Below are 19776 nucleotides of genomic sequence, written 5' to 3' on the forward strand. Positions count from 1 at the left end.
TGAGTGTTAGGACACGGAATCAACATGTGTATTTCATCACCTTCACAGATGATTTTTCACGATATGGTTACGTGTACCTAATGAGACACAAGTCTGAATCCTTTGAAAAGTTCAAAGAGTTTAGACAAGATGTCGAGAAACAGTTAGGGAGAGAAATTAAAGCCCTTCGATCAGATCGAGGTGGTGAGTATCTCTCTGACGAATTCAGGGACTACTTAAAGGACAATGGGATAGTATCACAATTAGCTCCTCCTGCTACACCACAACTTAACGGTGTTTCAGAGAGGAGGGATAGGACCTTATTGGATATGGTCCGGTCGCTTCTCATACACTCAGAGTTACCCACATCCTTTTGGGGTTACGCATTAGAGACTACGATTTACGTGCTGAATCGGGTTCCAACCAAATCGGTTCCGAATACTCCATATGAACTTTGGACCGGAAAGAAACCAAGTGTCAAACACTTGAAGATTTGGGGTTGTCCAACACACGTTAAAATAACGAGTGCAGACAAGTTGGAATCCAAGACCAGCCGTTGTCTATTTGTAGGCTACCCAAAAGGCTCTGTAGGTTACCTATTCTATGACCCAAGTGAGTAGAAAGTGTTCTACAGTTGAAATGCGCATTTCTTGGAAACCGATTACATCCTGGACACCCATCGTCAGGAAGTTATTCTTGATGAGGAGAGCTCAGGAGCAGTGGGAGATGTCCCACAAGTTCCAGGTAGTGACCAACCTAGAAGATCCACCCGGGTATCCAGGTCACCAGTCCGTTATGGTTATAACTAGGATAGTTACCTGGTGAAAGCCTTGACTAGTGAGGAGGATCCTGTGACTTACGTGGAAGCTATGTTGGACATAGATTCCCAAAAGTGGGTGGAGGCCATGAGAGCTGAGATGGACTCGATGGAGGCCAATGGAGTTTGGACTCTACTAGATCCGCTCTCCGGGGTAAAAGCAATTGGTTGCAAATGGATTTATAATAGGAAGAAGAGCCCCGATGGCAGGATTGAGACCTGCAAAGCTCGTTTGGTGGCGAAAGGGTATACTCAAAAAGATGGTATCGACTATGAGGAAACCTTTTCGCCCGTGGCCATGCTTAAATCCATTAGAATCCTGCTAGCTGTAGCAGCATTCAATGACTACGAGATTTGGCAGATGGATGTCAAAACTGCATTCCTGAATGGAGATCTTACTGAAGATATCTTTATGCAGCTGCCACAAGGCTTCATTGCTGCAAGTCAGGAAAACATGGTATGTAAACTTAATATATCCATTTATGGACTTAAGCAAGCTTCTAGAAGTTGGAACATCCGTTTTGACTCTGCTGTCAAATCGTTTGACTTTGAGCAGAATCCGGATGAACACTCTACAGGAAGTACAGTGGAGATAAGGTTACCTTCTTGGTTCTGTATGTAGATGACATTCTACTCATTGGGAATGATGTAGGAATGTTAACTATGGTAAAAGTATGGCTTTCACAGCAATTCTCCATTAAAGACCTCGGAGAAACCTCCTATATACTGGGTCTTCGACTCTATAGAGATAAATCGAAGCGGAGGGGGCAGCAGCCTTTAAGAGAAAATACAATCAGACTTTCTTTAGTGCTGAAATCATAAGAAGAGAGAATTCTGCACCATGCGAATCCTCTCTTGCTGCCTCCCTGTTCCTGCCGCCCTGTTTGCTAGTTCGATCTCCAATTGTGGGAGAAGTCAAGATTCGATCTTGACATCAGTTCTTTGAGAAAGAATTGATAGGAAGCTGTGCTCACGTGCCATCCTACTAATTCTTGCGAAGGACACAGTTCTTGGAGAAGAACACTGCTGATTCTGCTCCATCCTGCACTGGGCCATCTTCAGTGGGAGCAGTCTTTCGATCCTTCCTTGGGTGTGAACACCTCCGTTGGGAGATACTATTTCTCCGTATCAAGTATAATCCTCTCCTACTCCTTTTGATTCAGATCTGATTCAGTTTATGGTTCAAGAATGATCATTGAAAATATGATTTTCTAAAATAGGAATTGCGATTCCCAGTTGAAGGGAGAGAAAAATTTTTGAAATTCGCCCCCTTATTCCGCAATCTTTGGGCGTCCATACTATGGATCTCTCATCCCTTCACAGATAGGGTCTGCACGCAAGGAAATGTGCAAGGGAAAGCAAGGCTTTCTCCCGTGGACCGACCCGTGACAAGATCCTACGCGCAGGACCATAACAAATTCCTTCATGAAAGCCCTCCAAAACGATCATTGGGAGTATGGAATTAGAGCGTATTTGACATTGGGAACATAGAGCATTACATACCTATGAGTTCCAATGTACACTTCAGTATAATGAAAAGAATGAAATCAATGTACAAGGCTATCTAGCTAGACTCAAATGCTACGAAAACTATAATAGCACGTGATGAAATGATCTTTCTTTTATCATTTCATGCGTGAGAGTGAGAGAGAGAGAGAGACCTGTTATGTATGAAGTAGAAACAACATTAGAAGCCCAAGAAACAGCAGTGCAGTAGGCAAAGAAGGAATGTTAAACGTTGCTGCATAGCACGTAGCCATTAAGAGAAACTAGTAAAGAAAACCCAAAAATCGTTTGTTACAATGGGTCTTAAAAGATTCTGAGACAAAAAATAATAAAATCTAATGCAACTAGTCGTATAAAAATGGAAATTATGTGATGTACCCAACTTTGAAACTTTGAAACTTTCATTAGTTAACTTAAGCACTTAGTTAAATGTAATTAACCATGACAACTTAGTAAATTGTACTTCACAACATTAGTTAAGTAATTAAAAATAACAAAGTAAACAATAAAACTATTCAATAATTAATAAATAGAATAACTTTTAACCAATGGATTAAAAATTCAATTTCAAAATCCAATTAGATTAATTTAAAAATAACAAAAAAAACCATTGATTTTAAGAATAACATTTTAATTTAAAACCATCTGAAAATAATACAAATTTAAAAAAAAAAAAAAACTAAGAATGGGCTTTGTTTTGCTTGTCAAAGCCCATGTATTTCAAATAATGATTAATAAAAATTAAATTTTATTTAAATTTGTATTTAAAAAATAATAAAAATACTAAGAATTAATATAAATTTTTTCTAAAAATAATAAAATTGAATAAATAATAATAAAAATCAATACAAATTTATAAGACAATACATAAACCTAAAAATTATGCTCGAGGATGAATTCAGTTAATTGAGAATGTTATAAGACTCGTTCTTCCTAAATTTTTGCTTAACAAAACACGGATTCTTTTCTTTAACCCATTTTTTTTCTTTTTGATAAGCCATTTAAGAAGTTTATTTCCGGTGTCCACTTATTTAAAGGGAGTCTTCAGAAATGCCAAAGCTATTAGTCAATGAATATATTTTTGCAAAGATAATTATATTAATAAGAGAGAGAATCATTTAATGGATTGTGAGGTAGTGAGGGAACAGTTTGGCTTGCACAACCTTCTAAAAGCCGAATAACTTGCTTGGTGGATTAAGAAATTAAATTGTTAATAAATTATAGGGTTATTATCTAAAACTCACCTTCATTTTTTCTCATTTGACATAAACTCACCCTGGCTTTGGAAATCTATGGAGAAACCCATGGCAGAGATCTGCAGCCGTTAATAAATTGGATGATTTTTTGCAAAATTACCATTTTAACCCAAAAGACGACCCTTCTCACTTGCTCGACAGTGACATGAGGGAGTATTAGATAGACTGTCTGGGTGAGTTTAAGGCAATTGAAAGAAAGTGAAAGGGAGTATTAGACAATTTATGAGTAGCAGATCCCGAGTGGTACTAAACCATTATTCAAACCTATAGCTTCCCCTAGTGTAGGGGAGCGAAAGGGAATGGAAATGGGTAGGGGTGTAAATGAATTGAATTCGAATCGGATCAGGCAATACCTAAATTTGAATCCGATTAAATATTCGAATTATCCGAATTCAATTTGATTATGTCGAATATCGAATTCAAAATCAGATTTTCGAATACCGTTGACAATCCTAGGAATGGGTACAACGCATGCCAAGATGAAAGTATTGTGATGCTTAGTACAATCAAAGCAACAGCAGCATGTGATATCCCCAGGGATGTAAACAGATTGGGTACATTCCAATTTGATCTAATACTATCAACCATAGATTTAATTCGATCAAATATTACAAACATTGATTTTAACCTGAATTCGAATGTCGAATATCTGAATCTGATCTGAAATGATTTAATTTTTTAAAAAATATATATTAAAAAGAAAACAAAATTTAACAATTTATATAAAGAAAAACAAAAAATATAAATATTTTGTAATTGTTTCCATTATATATAAGTTTTTATAACAAAATAAATAATACAAAAAATTTTCAAAAATATAATAAAAATATATTTAAAAATAAATATATAACACACACACACAACATCCGATCTGATAAGCGTGATCCGAATTCAATCCAATTTTTAGTTAAATCCTATTATCCGATCTGATCCAAAAGTTTAAAAAGAGGATATCCGAATCCAACAAAATAGGATGAGATTTTGGATTGAGTCGAATCATAGTCCGATCCATTTGCACCCGTATTGATTCAGTCACAACATCAACATTTATGTTTACATGATCTCCATGAGGACGACACTATCTAGTCAACTGCATTGAGAACAAGGCTATAGGAGAGTTTTCCACTTCCAGACTTGAGTGAAACGAATGTTTTAAAAATCAAACCAGAATCAAAACCGCCCACCAACCTTTGCATTAATGGTTCGACCGTCTGGTTTTACAATTTTTAAAGATAAAATATTAAAAATTTAATTAAAATAAAAGCAGCCAAAACTATTGTCTCGATCAAAGGGATCGATGGTTTGACCATTCAGGTTAGGTGTAAAACACCATTGGTTGATTGGATGGTTTTTGGTCCAATTACGACTGTTACATTGATAATGAATAAATGTGTTGTGCTCATTTTGGTTCAGTCTAATTACGAATACATGTGTTGATTACAACCTAATTTTATATATTTAGTTTATTTAAATATTTTAAATATTTAAGTAATATTTATAAAATATTATAATATTTAATATTTAATAATTAATATATTAAAATAAATAAAATAGAAATGGATAATATGGAAAAATCATTATTTTATAATGTAATTAGTAGTAATTTATTATTTTTGTTGCTGTTAAGGTCCTCAAGTACACCCAGGGTAATGGAAACGAATTCATTGATGAAAACCTAGTTGATTTCTGTGCAGATGGGTTCAAACGAGCTCTTGTTTATGAGTTCCTCCCAAATGAATCCTTAGAAAAATTTATCTTCTCAAAGGATGTTAAACTGCTAATAACCCCTCCCTTGATTGGGAAAAACTTCAGAATATTGCAATTGGTATAGCCAACGGAATAGAAGAGCACACGTCAGAGGTCTCGGATGTTATCTCGAGGGATCAAGAAGATTCCGACGAGCAAGTTAGTCAGATGCTTAAACAGGGGTCGGACGACTAGGCTTGAGACGAGGATTCAGCGTTTAATCCTTAAGAGCTCAGACGAGATCTCTCAAGAGTAGGAATGTAAGAGAGCAAGAGTGAGCAAACAGGTCGGATTGACGAAAAAAATCTATTAAACCAACCCAACCTGACCCGTAAACAGCCCTATTGCAGGTAGATAAGGATATTGCAAGAGGTTGGGAGAGTGGGTATAATGAAAATGTGGAACAATATAACCTTAATTTTGGTTAGTCAACATAGACTTGTTTCCTTGCAAATAAACTTTGTATAAATCAAGCATTGCAATGCCATAGAGGCTTATCATTCTAATTTTTCGTATATTATATGTTAATTTATCAATTTATAATCTTTAATTAATTTTATTCTTAAGCTCTGAGGCTTAGGCGTTGCAATGCCTTGAGGGTTAGGTTTCACCTTTTTGGGTCATTACACTTAAACTATGCCTTTAGCCTTTTAAAACCCTAATTATGTTTTCTGATCAAGTAAAGGCTTTCATAGAAATAAATAAATAAATGGCAAATACAAACACATGATTTGATAGATCTAATTATATGGTTGCCGTTGATTTTGCTTTAGAAACATAGGACAAAATAACAATAGAAATATCAGAATTATTACAAAAAATTGATAATTTACTTCCAAAAATTATCAACATAATTATTTCCTTTAATTTTCTTTAAAAACATTAATTATTGTTTTCAATAATAACAACATTAATTAATATTATTTTAATCAATAATAATTATATAATTATCAACATAATTATTTTTAAATTTTAAAACTTTTAAAATTTTCAATAATTATTACGAAAATGTGAAAATTTTCAGTATAATTAACAATGATAATTTTCTCGTAAATATGAAAAAATAATAGCGATTATTATTTTTAATAATAACAATAATTGATGAGGGCCGATTTGGCCCTCCAATGACATCGTGACATATGGCATCTCGGAACAATTAGGTGACACTCAAAACCACTTAGGCAACAACTTGCCTTAGCCAAGATGATAGTGTCCCAGCTGGCGGCCGGCCCTTCGCGCCGACTTGGCAGCCTGCCCCTGGCGCCGACCTGGTGACCTGGCATTGTGGCCGACCTAGCGACCTCGACTACAATTCAAGTCGGCTAGAAGCACCTCGTCCAGGGCCGACCTACAGCACCTCGTCACTGGCCGAAGTGACCTCGATGCAAGGAGCGACCTCCCTCGAGGGTGTGCCAGCCTGACTGAGCTCCAGGTGTCGATCAGCGAGACGTGCTCGCTGACAAATTCGGCATGTATATCCCGACACTCCCACGATCCTTGGATGTTGGCCCATGTACCAAACGTTCTAGAAGATGGTCAACGTGCATGGCGGTTGCCTCTGAGGATCTTGGACCGGTTAGGCACGACCTCCTGGAAATCTCAGATGCGGTACGTAAGGCCCACGTCAAACAAGGCTTATATAAAGGCACCAACCTCAATGACGCAGGGGGGAGTAGGGGGCAAGTAAGCGCATTCTAGCTCTCATACTTTATGATTTTTTAGCTCGCGAGTTACTACGAGAGTATTAACTTAAGCATCGAAGCGTCCTTGTCGGGTTAGGCACCCTGGGTTCTCTGACATTGATTCCTTGCAAGTTTCTTTAAAGAGCTACGTAGCTCAACAATCAACCCAGCAAGCCACCAGTTAGTTCGGCACCTGATATGCCCCCAGCTCGGCCTGGTAAGTTCGACACCTGATCTGCCCCCAGCTCGGCCTGGTCAGTTTGGCACCTAATCTGCCCCTAGCTCGGCCTGGTCAGCTCGGCACCTGATCCACCCCCAGCTCGGCCTGGTTAGTTCGGCACCTGATCTGCTCCCAGCTCGGCCTGGTTAGTTCGGCACCAGATCTGCCCCCAGCTTGGCCTGGTCAACTCAATACCTGATTCGCCCCCAGCTCGGCCTAGTCAGCTCGGCATTTAGGTCCTCATCCAGCAGAAATTTTCTACTTCGGCCTCTGAGTCAAAAAATGATTCATCAATTGGCGCTATATGTGGGAATACGCTACAAAAAACTAAGTTCTCACCTCCTAAAAGGCTAACTTCTCTTCTTCTAGAAAGCTAAGATCTCACCTTTTAGAAACTAAAGATCTCACTTTCTAATTTCCATTTTTTTATGAACTCTAAAGGCACCTTTGAGCAGCATCAACACCCATAATGAATACCGATTATTAGGGGGCAAAAACATCAACACCCAGCTCGATGTATTCATGTCGATGCAGAACAGGTAGCAGCAAAATGACCTTGACAACTAGTAGTCCGGCGACAAGCACATCGGAGTAAGGCTGTCCTTGTAGGTTGAGCCAATCATGGTTCCCACAGGAAGTTGATGGCCAACAGACTAAGCAGCTCTGCTGACTTTATTTCAGCTCGGATAAGCCTGACCAGTCCTCTTCGCGAGGTACCCTCTACAAGATGAGCTCTTTGTGGCTTCCACGGGAGTTGGCGGCCAACAGACCCATCGACGCCCTTGCAGGTCGAGCCTTCCATGGCTCTCGTGCGAGCTGGTGACCTAAGGTAAGTAGTGTTGCCCCGTAGGTCGAGCTCTTAGTGGCTTCTCGTAGGAGTGGGTAACCGGCGTCACTAACGAGGCTAATGCAGTGCAACCATGTCCGGCGCTAGAAGGAGGGCATGGAAAAATCAAGAATAAGGAGAGTGGACTACGAGTCGCTCCCAGAGCCTAAGGGCTAAAGTGCCGAGCTGATAAAAGACCTCGGCACCACATAAGACCCAGTCGCCTCTTCGGCATGGGAAAAATCAAGGGTAAGGAGAGTGGACTGTTAGTCGCTCGTAGAGCCTAAGGGCTAAAGTGTCAAACTGATAAAAGACCTCGGCACCACATAAGACCCAGTCACCTCTTCGGCATGGGAAAAATCTAGAATAAGGAGAGTGGACTGCAAGTCGCTCCCAGAGCCTAAGGGCAAAAATGCCGAACTGATAAAAGACCTCGGCACCACATAAGACCCAGTCGCCTCTTCGGCATGGGCAAAATCAAGGGTAAGGAGAGTGGACTGTGAGTCGCTCCCAAAGCCTAAAGGTTAAAGTGTTGAGCTGACAAAAGACCTCTTTACCACATGAAGCCTAGTAGCCTCTTCAGCATGATCAAGGATAACAACAATGGACCATGAGTCACTCCTAGGCTCGGGAGTGGGGGGCAATTGATGAGAGCGGATTTGGCACTCCAATGACATCGTGACACATGGCATCTCGGAACAATTGGGTGACACCCAGAACCACTTAGGCAACAACTTGCCTTAGCCAAGATGATAGTGTCCCAGCTGGCGCCGACCTAGCACGGGTGCCGACCTGGCGGCTTGCCCCTAGCACCGACCTGGCGGCCTGCCCCTGGCGCCGACCTGGCGACCTGGCACTGTGGCTGACCTGGCGACCTCGACTACAATTCAGGTCGGCTAGAAGCATCTCATCCAGGGCCGACCTGCGGTACCTTGTCATTGGCCGAAGTGACTTCAATGCAAGGAGCGACCTACCTCGAGGGTGTGCCACCCGACTGAGCTCCAGGTGGCAACCTGCGAGACGTGCTCGTCGACAAATTCGGCATGCATATCTCGATACTCCCACAATCCTTAGAAGTTGGCCCACGTACCGAACGTTCCGGAAGATGGTCAATGTGCATGGCGGTTGCCTCTGAGGATCTCGGACCGGTTAGGCACGACCTCCTAGAAATCTCGGATGTGGTATGTGAGGCCCACGTCAAACAAGGCATATATAAAGGCACCAACCCCAATGACGCACGGGAGAGTAAGGGGGCAAGTAAGTGCGTTCTAGCTCTCATACTTTATGATTTTTTAGCTCGTGAGTTACTACGAGAGTACTAACTTAAGCATCAGAGCGACCTCGCCGGGTTAGGCACCCCGGGTCCTCTGACATTGATTCCTTGTAGGTTTCTCTAAAGAGCTACCTAGTAGAACAATCAACCCAGCTCACCACCAGTCAGCTCGGCACCTTATCTGCCCCCAGCTCGGCCTGGTCAGTTCGCCACCTGATCTACCCGTAGCTCGGCCTGGTTAGTTCGGCACCAGATCTGCCCCTAGTTTAGCCTGGTTAGCTCGGCACCTGATTGGCCCCCAGTTCGGCACCTGGTCCGCTCCCAGCTCGGCCTAGTCAGCTCGACATCCAGGTCCTCATCCAATAGAAATTCTCTACTTCGGCCTCTGAACCAAAAAATGATTCACCAATAATCATAATAATTTAGCAGTGTATATTAAAACAAAGATGGCCATGTCATTATTATTATTATGATCATTTAACAATAATAGCAATAATTTGCTCTTCTTATTATTCAAAATAATTGTTTTGAATAGTTTCTAATAATTAAATAATAATTGATAATAATAATATTTTGAATAATAATAATAATAACATTAATTATAATAGTAATTAAAGTAATACCCTTTATATGTAGACGGGTATTATGACCGAACGGGCAGGGGTTAGCCAACCATGAACCTGATTTTTGTTAAATAATCAAAACTCTATCCTAAGACGACCTACATTCAACTAATAAGCATAGAAATAAATCATAAAATATATGATTAGGGGTTAGAAGTTAGACCAAACTACAAGATAACCCATTACATGTGTAGGGGTATTATAACCCAATGCACGGGGTCATCCAAACCTGCACTTAGTCTGGGTTAAATAATCAAAACTCTAACCTGAGTGGACACCCTAATTGAAGGGATAAGAGATCCATCGTATGGACGCCCAAAGATTGCGGAATAAGGGGGCGAATTTAAAAAAATTTTCTCTCCCTTCAACTGGGAATCGCATTCCCTATTTAGAAAATCATATTTTCAATGATCATTCTTGAACCATAAACTGAACCAGATCTGAACCAGAAGGAGTAGGAGAGAATTATACCTGATACGGAAAAATAGTATCCCCCAACGAAGGTGTTCATGCCCAAGGAATGATCCAAAGACTGATCCCACTAAAGATGGCGTAGTGTAAGATGGAGCAGAATCAGCAGTGTTCTTCTCCAAGAAATCTGTCCGTCGCAAGAATCAGCAGAATGGCACGTGAGCACAACTTCCTATCAATTTTTTCTCAAAGAACTGATGTCAAGATCGAATCTTGACTTCTCCCACAACTGGAGATCGAATTGGAAAACAGGGCGGCAAGAGCAGGGAAGCAGCAAGAAAGAATTCTACAGGGATGCTTAATTCTTCCTTCTTTGATTTCAGCACTGAAGGGGATCTGATTGTGTGTCCCCTAAAGGCTGCCGCCCCCTTCTTCTTTTGTTAACCTAAAGGATCAGCTCCTAATCCAATTAGGAGCTGCTTATCCAAATCATATTTGGATCAGCATTCTCTTTAGGTGATAAGGATAAACCCTTATCTTATCTGCAGATTAGATTAGCTTTCTCCTAATCTCATTAGGAAGTTTGTAGATCTAAATCACATTCAGATCTGGACTCTCTGAGTGGATAGGGTCAAGACCCTATCCTATCTGCTAATCCATCTCAGAATTCGCCCCATTATTAACTAAATAAATAGCCCAGTTTGAAATGGGCTTTAGGCCCATTAAGCTTATGTGCTCACTTAACCTTCCTAACTGCTGCCCAGTTGGGCTTCCTTGAATGGCATGGGACCCAAGCATTGATCTACACATCAGCCACATGGGTTCGGCCCAGCCTTTATTACAAGGCCTGGCCAAATACACTGTTAAGGACAGTGTACCCCCTGAAACCCATCAAATGGGCTCTATGGGCCCAACACTTATCCTAAGTGGTCCCTCGGCCAAGCCACTTTGTAACACCCAGGGACTGTGGGCAGATGCAAGATTAGCCCATCAGGTATTATCCTCAATGGTTTTACACTTAACATCTCAACCCATAATGATCATACACTGCCCGACAAGAGAGGACCTCTCCCTCGACTGCAAAGAACAGTGTCGCACTCTCTACTTATATGGATCCTGGGAATTAAAACCTTTTTGCAAACATTTTAAAAACCATAATATATATACTTTTATATCTCATATAAAATATATTTTGCAAAGCAAATCTCAACGATTGAAATCGGCTGCCGGCAGTCTTGGTTTCTATCAGTGAGAGTGCATCTTCGCTCATTACGTTTGTCCGGCAAAGGGGCTGATCCTGTCACTATAATCACCCACTCAGATGAATTCTCAAACTGTCCCAACATACCCAGGTTTTGACCCCCGCTAAGGATCTCACTAATTGGTACATCAAAGACAGCTCAATCCGACACCTAGTGCAGTATCATAATCGAGTCTATGAGTCGGGTGTAACTTTCCAGTTTTGCCCATCAATCTCCAAGGTCCAGGGCAATACTGGAAATTTGGTTCAGTTTAAATATTCAATTAATCCTACACTGTAGGTGCCTAGGGTCTCACCCTGGCAGCTAAGACAGGCCACCCCAACCGATTTGGTGGCACCACTGGCTGTGAACATTCTAAACTAACACGAGTCTCATTAAGTGTCCAGTTTGAGTGTATTGCATAGAACCATACCAAGGGAACATGAATCAAATATGCACTTTTATTCATTTACAATAAACTCATAAAATACATCATTCTAATTAAAGTTAAGGGCATACAAAATTGTCTAACACTAATAAGCCTGACCCCAATGTAATCATGTAAGGGTGAGTTAAGTCGAATTTACCATTTTACTTGGCCCATTAACATCCTGTACAAGATTAGTCACTCGTATCAGAGTTTTAATTTGAAATGTCGTTCGAACGGCCAAGCATAAATAAAAATTATAATATTTGAATTGACTTAGATTGACTTGACTGAATTGAAAATGTCATATAAATTTGATAAAATATTATACATTTATACTTGGTGGGTGTCGGCTTGCTTGGCCTGGACCCAACCCACACTACGTGCAGGCTTGCTGCATGTCTGTGCCAAAAATATGCTGCCCAGGCCTGAAAATTTGCGGGCCAGAGAGGATCATTATCTAGTTGAGATCTTTAGCTTTTATTCGTGGAATAATTAATCAGCCAACAACCTCCGTATGAAGTTGTTGCACATATTGATTATTGGGTGTATCAAGTTGACTAAAAGAGAAAAACAGCAAGTTAAGGCACAGTTTAGGAGTACAAATAAGAATATGTATAATATAATTACATACAAAATATAAGGCTTTGCAGTCTACATATTTGTATCTGTACTTCTTCCCAAATGAGTCTAGTTTGGAAAGAATATAAATACATTGATAAAGTTTTACACCAAAACAGAAAGTGATCATTGTTTTTTTGAAAATAGTGATGGGTGAAAGAGTGTAAAGTTTTATCTCGATAAAATCTTTATCGATGTAGTTTTTACATAGATTATCAATTTAAAACTTTAAATCTAATGAGATTTTATATCAATTATCAACGTAAAACTATACTGCATCAAACATATATAAAACAGCATCGAAGTATAATTTTACGTCGATAATAATTACACCAAACCAATGTAAATTTTATATATATATATATATATAAAAGGAGAAGGGACACAAGAATTACCAAGTAAACTTTATTAAGTTAAATTTATTCCAAATTCTAGTATGTGGAAAAACATATATATCAGCACCCAGTTCCACATCAATTCTTCTGTCACTCAGCCTAATTAAAACCATTGATTTGGTACTTGGGCCGTTTATCTGGGGAGAATAGCCCAAAATATTTGTCCCACTCATTTCCAGGCTTCTCGCTCTCATCGAACATTTCAAACAAGTAGGTTTCAATAGGCTTTCCAGGCCTCCTGGGAGTGCCTCTTCCTGAGTTCACATGTCGAATCAGGTTTGGGTAGTATGTTTGTGCATATTCAGTGGTCGATATATTGTTACCTCCACTTGGCCAACCACTTTCAGACACCACAACCTCCAACGATGATCCACCCTCCTTCTCAAGAGCATAGTTGAAAGAATCCACGAGGGCATCGAAAAGGTTCTGGTAGCCAAATCTATTAACTGAAGAGGAAGTGAACAAGGCAAACTCAGGCGTGAGATCTGGTTGTTGATTGTAGAACAAAATGTAGAAGGGATACACATTAGCAAGTAATGGTGCCCGTTTCTCGACCAGAAAGGAAATGATCTCTCGCATGTATGACAGAACTTTGGAATGGAAAACGGAATCCCATGGTGGGTAGGTCTTTGGTATGTCCAAATCCGCTGGGAAAACAACAGTTGACACTTTGATCTGGTTCTGTAACCCGACTGATTCAAGTGCAGCGTAGATGTTTCTCATGGCGGGGAGGATATACTGGAAATCACTGAAATGGTTGAGACTCACTTCATTGCCAACTGCGATATACTTGAATTTGACGTCGTCCTTGTAGGGAATGACATGTTCATTGGTCCAGGCAGATGCAGCACTACTGTCGCTGGATGCCATCTCTCTAAGCTGCTCGTTTGGGACGCCTACCATGAGCTCAATGTTGGAGCCTCTGAGAGCCTGGAGGATTTCTTTGTAGGGTGCGTAAATTCTCATCCTCGGAATGTTGTTTCTTTTGTAAAGATCGACTACTTCAGTTTCGAGTGGCGCGTTCTTCGTATTTCCCGACCCTCCGTAGCAGACGCCGATATTTTGTGCACCTGCAATATAATTGATCCAGCGATAGAGTCTCTGAATCGTCTGATCATTGTAAATTCAGCTTTTATAATCCAAATTAAATCTCTCTCTCTCTCCAACCTCAATAACAGCAAAGCACAGAAGGGTTTCATTTTTCTTTGTTGTTTTGGTATCTTTGAACATTAGAAGGTTAGATAGATTGATTTGCCTATACACGAGCTGCTTTAGAATTTGGAGACTTCCCGACAAAGTATGAAGTCTCTGCACTGGCTTTTGCGCTACAAGACTATAGCATCTCGTTCCTAAACAGTCTTGACAATGATCTCAGTCAATTCAAATAATTAATCTATGCCAACAGAAATATTAGTGAAACTTTCTCTCTTTTGCTGGCTCTACACCTCGACTCTACCTCTCTTGTCCACGAGAACTCTGCCCATGTCTACCCACAACACATTATCCCATGAATTGGGAACATCTCCCCCTGTATAATAGCATAGGAGATGAGATATTCTCCATGTGTGACTGCAATGTTATGCGTGGGTAAAAGTGGGTAGAGTTTGCCTGGGTAGGAGATTGGGACTCTTAATTCGACAATATATTCAAAGACATTATTGTCAAAACATTTGTACAGAATGAAGCAAAAACTTAGACTCAGTTTGAAAGAAGTACAAATACAAATATATAGAGTGCAAAACCTTGTATTTTGTATTATAAGGGGAGAAAGAAAGACAAGGGGAAAAGGCTATTACCATTGGCGGACGGATAGAGAGAGGAGTTATAAATTAATAGAGAGAGAGAGACACCTGCCAAGTTTGTGGTAGCTAAAAACAGCCAAAGAAGCAACCTTGTAGCAGCAGCAGCAGCGACATAAAGGCTGTTGTTTCTTGATGCAAAGCTTGCAGCCATTGCTCTATACCTGTAATCTCAGCAATGCAATTGATCTCCTTTTTATGGGGAAGGAGAAGATAAGATTTCATTTAGCCATACAACCGACAGGACACGGTACCATTCTTATTGATGCTTAAATTCAATAACAGCTTGACTTTGAAATTTCCACGGCCACTGTGTGGCACATATAGCAGCCCACCCTCAACCTTTTGGATGGGATATCCTTATAACGTTCTTGGTTTCTACTTCTACCCAGCTTTAGCGGAGCTCTATGGTAAAATATACATCCAAATTAAGGTTAACAACGGTGAGATTGACGTACTCTGGAAGGAGATTAACATAGGCTTGTGATTTCATGTGTATTCACCATAGTTTTGCCATGTAAAAATAAGATAAAACAAGTACTGTTGAACCTAAAGTAAAAGAAACAGAGGAAGAAAGTACATTTATCCTGAAACAGAGTAGATTTGCTCTTTTGTGGTAGCCATAGTCTTTTTAGGGATTCAAAAAACCAATTTTTTTCTTCCTGAAATCTATGCTTTAATTCATAGTTCTTTACATCTTCTATTCAATAGGCAAGATATAAGAAATCCTTATAATTAATTAATATATGAAGCATATCGAAGCTCCATCTAAACTCACTTCCAGCACAAAACTCATCCCAATGACCAATACTGACTTTGATACTTTGAACCTTCAAGGCAGGCGGGCCCTATCTCAGCCCCACTTCATTGCTCCATTAATCTAGGCTTATTATCGCAGAAATCATAGCTTGGTTTATCATTATGGCATTTTTAGGGCAGGGTCCGGTTAGACTATGGGACATTGCCAAATGTTTAATATTGTTCTAATTAATAAATAGAGCTATAAACAGTAATTTAAATACTTGATGTATTTGTTACCTCAACTAACTTATAAATAGAATGTAATGCTTCGATTATTTCAATTTGGTTCCTGCTAGGTAATTTGTTGAATGAGTACAAATACAACTATATGCACAGTGCAAATATAGGGGATATTTGAAACTGTGGTCGTTTTTAAAAAAATGGTGCAACATTGGATCAACATGGGCATTTCAACAAATGCCCTTGTATCTCATTGTTTGATTCAGATGATTATTAAAAAATTGGGCATGCTTTGAAAATCGGGACTCCACTGGTGCATTGGTGAACCGTTTTCTCCAACGGTTGACTGATGTATATCTTATGTGGTACTTACCTGTCACTACATACATAAAAAATAGTAATACAAATCACCTTACCAAGCAGCATAGTGTTACTCACTGCCAACGTGGCAGAAACGTTTTTCTTATAAAAAACAGGTTTTGGAATCATAGGCGTTTTTTCTTGAATATCAATCCCAAAAAGCGGCCATGCTTCCAAACACCATGATATACAGTGCATACAAGGTTCTGCATTCGACATAAAGAGGCAGAAAAGGCTGTGGGGTGTTTCTATAGTTTCTCTGCTCAAGTAAAGTCAATCAATGGTACAAAAAAAAGAAAAAAGAAAAACAAATGAAGTGACAAAAAAGTCAGATCAATCGGTTGCATCTCCTTGCCTATTGGACGGGCTGACGGGGACCTCCAAAGACTTTCATATATATAGTGATCGAGTCAAGTCATCTCCTGAATGCAAGTCAATAAAGACAATTCATAATCCCAGTGATTCCAATGTCATGGAGGAACAATCTGACTCTTACCCGCCAAGCGTGGAAAGTGGAAATTTTCTCATTTATGCACTCGTAAGGAAAGTGGAAACACATTGAACAATAATTTGACGATCGACTGGATGCGAATGAACAAACGCGCTAGAATGCAGAATGAAAGTTCATCTGTGGTTTAATTGATCTCGGTTTTCTTGAACGCCTTGACAGAGGACTCTGCTGCACCTCTTGGCTTGAAAATTTCCCTTAAAGTGCGATCTGACTGCTCCCTACTGGAGGTGATCTGGCTTCTAGTAAACGGCGGACTAGGCCGATCTACAAAAGAAGAATCAGAGAACCCGGGGTTATTTGCTTGGCGAGGTCGCTCCGATGTTTAAATTAGTATACTTGGTTGCAGGCTGAAAAGCTTTAGAGTGTAGAGGGCTAGAGAGCAGAGAAATCACGCGTACCTTGGGCCTCCGCGGGTAGAGCCTTTATATAGTGGAGTCCTCATGGGTTTCGCGGAGCGGTTCCAAGATTCTCGTCACGATGAGATTCGTTTCCGCGTTAATGGGGGATAACTAATAGGGCTTATCAATTCCACCCGAACCGGGTGGGGAGGAGATAAGGCTTACCGTTACGAGGCGTGATCCTGTGAGGCTCGGGATCTGATGGCTAGATCTTCGGGGTTGCCATGTAATGGTCTGCCAGTATTACCCAAGCTACTACTCTTTAGATCCGACCTGGGGTGAACGCCAAAGTGCCTTGGGACTGTGGTGGTCTTGATGCGACCTTACACCGAGGTGAACTCGTCCTGAGGTGGTTTGATTATCCCAGCTCAATCTGTTGCGGACTTGGCATGTCGGGCTGAGCTATCATCTTACTAGTTAGGTCGTGTCCACGTGTCCCCGCTTTACTACGACGGGCCAAATCACCCTTCATCAATTGCCCCCCACTCCCCGAGCCAGGGATCCCGACCCAGTGCGGGGAGTTCATGATGAGCCAAGTCGATTTGGCCCGAGGTCCAGGCAGCTTGTCGGACGAATCGCTGGTCGGACCTGTTCTGCCACCTGGTTCAACCAGGAACAACCCAGGTCGTGTCTAGTCTACGCGCAGACGTCACGTGATCTATAAACTCCGTGGATGTCAAAAAACGCACTAAATCGATTTCAACCTCGGGGTCGCGTAGACGGTTTTCCTAGGAGCCATTGGATTGTTTTGATCTTGACAGTTGATTTTCGGACATAGCAGCTATAAGTAAGGGGCCCGAGACTCATTGCTTCGCCACAAATTCGCAAGTCTTCGTTCTGAGGTCGCGTCGGAGTCTTTTAGCTCGCTACTTCCTTCTTTGTATTCCGAGGTCGTTCTTCTCTTGTTGAATTCATGTTTTCCTTAGTTTGTTCTCCTATGTTTTTTAATCATGTCTAGCTCTAGTATAGATAGGCTCTTAGGTGACTCTAGTGAGGTCAAGGGTGCCGAGGTGCAGTCAGTGGCCCCTGCTGGGGAGGTCAGCTCGTCGCTGGGCGACTCTCCTCTTCGGTCTTTAGGGGAAACTTCTGTACCTGAAGTTGGGCTATCTTGGCCTGGGGAGCGCGAGGCTCGGGAGGAGGGACCGACCTCTAGAACGGAGGTCCCATCTTCTTCCCGGGGTAGGGATCCAGACGACTTTGGTCCTTCTACCTTGTCCTCGGATAGGTTAATGTATTTAGTAGCTCGCTATCGTCTTCCCGATAGTTTTGTCTTTAGTGTTCCTCTAGGTCAGTATCCTTGGGCTCATGATCCTTATGAGCTCATGGTTTTTGAGGAGCAGCTCGCTGTTGGGCTGCGCTTCCTGCTCCACCCCTTCATTATAGAGATAGTCAAGTTTTTGAACATCACCATCGACCAACTACACCCGAACTCTATCCGGAATATAGTAGGTACCATCTTCCTGTTCCATGAGTACAACCGACCTATGTCCCTAGACGTCTTCAGTTCAATCTGTTCGATCAAAAAGAATTCCGCTTGTTTGCGCAGGGACGCCAGACATAGTTACTACATCCCTCCTCGGCCCGGGTTTAAAATCCGGTTCGGTAGCCCGAACAAGGTTCCGGCTTGGAAGAGGAGGTACTTCATTGTCCAAAATCCTGAGGGATGGTCTTTTCCAACTCACTGGAGGGTGGCTATTAAGGATCCCGGGGGTGAACTTAGATGCGGAGACTAGGGCAGTTATCAACTCTTGGAGGGACCTCGGCCTGGAGATGAAAGATTTGTTGGCCGAGGAGAAGCTTATGCGAGCTGGACTGAGCCTTCCCGGTAGGTCTCCACCTCGGTTTTTACTTTAAGGTTTTCTTAAGTTAGCAGCTAACCTTTTCTCTTACTATTGTTATTATTATTATTTAGTACAAAGTTTCTCAAATATCTGCGACAAATGAGCTCCTCTATCTCGTCGCGGAGGTTTTTACAACTCTCGGTACTGTGACCGTGGTCTTTGTGAAAACTGCAATACAGACTCTTATTCCTTTCATTGGGATTCCCCCTCAGACGGGGTGGCCACTTCACGTACGGGGCATCCTTGATCGCCATCAGGATTTCGGCCTACTTCGCATTCAGTGGGGTGTAATCAGCTCAGTCTGGTGCGGGAGCTCGGAACAATTAACCGGCTTTACCTCCCGAACTGTCTCTTTTTTCCTTCAGGTGTCCCCTTGACTGCAAGGCTCTCCTTATCTCTTTCTTTTTTCGGGTGCACCCTTGCCCTTCTTGTTGATCTCCTCTTCAGTGGCTACGAACTTATCTGCAAGCTTTAGAAACTCGGTTATGGTCGCGGGTTGGTTGACGACCATGTGCCACTTGAACTCTTTGTGCATCATGCCTTTCTTGGCTACAGCAAGGCATATGGCGGGGTCCAGACGCGGTATCTACATACAAGCTTCGTTGAACCGCTTGATATAGCTCTAGATGGACTCTCCCTCTCTTTGTGCTACATTGAATATGCTTTCTTCGATTCGCGGGCACCGTTTGCTGGTGACAAAGTGGGACATGAAGGCTTACGCGAACTGCGCCCAACTTCTTATTGACCCAGGTGCCAAGTTCCGGTAACACGTGCGGGCCGCTCCCCTAAAAGTAGTGGAGAAGGCCACGCACATGCACGACTCACTGGCTCGCGCTAGGTGCATTTGCGATTGAAAGGCGTCT

General features: G+C 41.4%; 1 protein-coding gene across 3 annotated transcripts; it reads right to left on the bottom strand.

The window, feature by feature from the left end:
• Positions 1 to 13022: 13022 nt before the first annotated feature.
• Positions 13023 to 15304, bottom strand: LOC148802592 (glucan endo-1,3-beta-glucosidase, acidic-like). Of its 3 annotated transcripts, none has more exons than XM_088898758.1 (2): positions 14820 to 15304; positions 13023 to 14093 (listed from the first exon to the last, which is right to left on the bottom strand). In XM_088898758.1, the coding sequence occupies exons 1-2, from the start codon at positions 14974 to 14976 to the stop codon at positions 13123 to 13125; spliced, it is 1128 nt and encodes a 375-aa protein (XP_088754884.1). In that variant the 5' UTR covers positions 14977 to 15304; the 3' UTR covers positions 13023 to 13122. The 3 variants fall into 3 exon arrangements, with proteins under 3 accessions (XP_088754884.1, XP_088754885.1, XP_088754886.1); XM_088898759.1 differs by having other exon boundaries at positions 14915 to 15302; XM_088898760.1 differs by having other exon boundaries at positions 14874 to 15298.
• Positions 15305 to 19776: the final 4472 nt, after the last annotated feature.

This window comes from Nelumbo nucifera, chromosome 2 (assembly GCF_055504915.1).
Source record: "Nelumbo nucifera cultivar China Antique chromosome 2, China Antique-T2T, whole genome shotgun sequence".
In the NCBI taxonomy this organism is placed as follows: domain Eukaryota; kingdom Viridiplantae; phylum Streptophyta; class Magnoliopsida; order Proteales; family Nelumbonaceae; genus Nelumbo; species Nelumbo nucifera.

Bases quoted from the DNA above. Each gene is read 5' to 3' on its own strand.
- LOC148802592 (XM_088898758.1), bottom strand. From the start codon at position 14,976: ATGGCTGCAAGCTTTGCATCAAGAAACAACAGCCTTTATGTCGCTGCT. The intron at 14,094-14,819 runs GTAATAGCCTTT...ATTATATTGCAG, and splicing joins TCTCTATCCGTCCGCCAATG to GTGCACAAAATATCGGCGTC.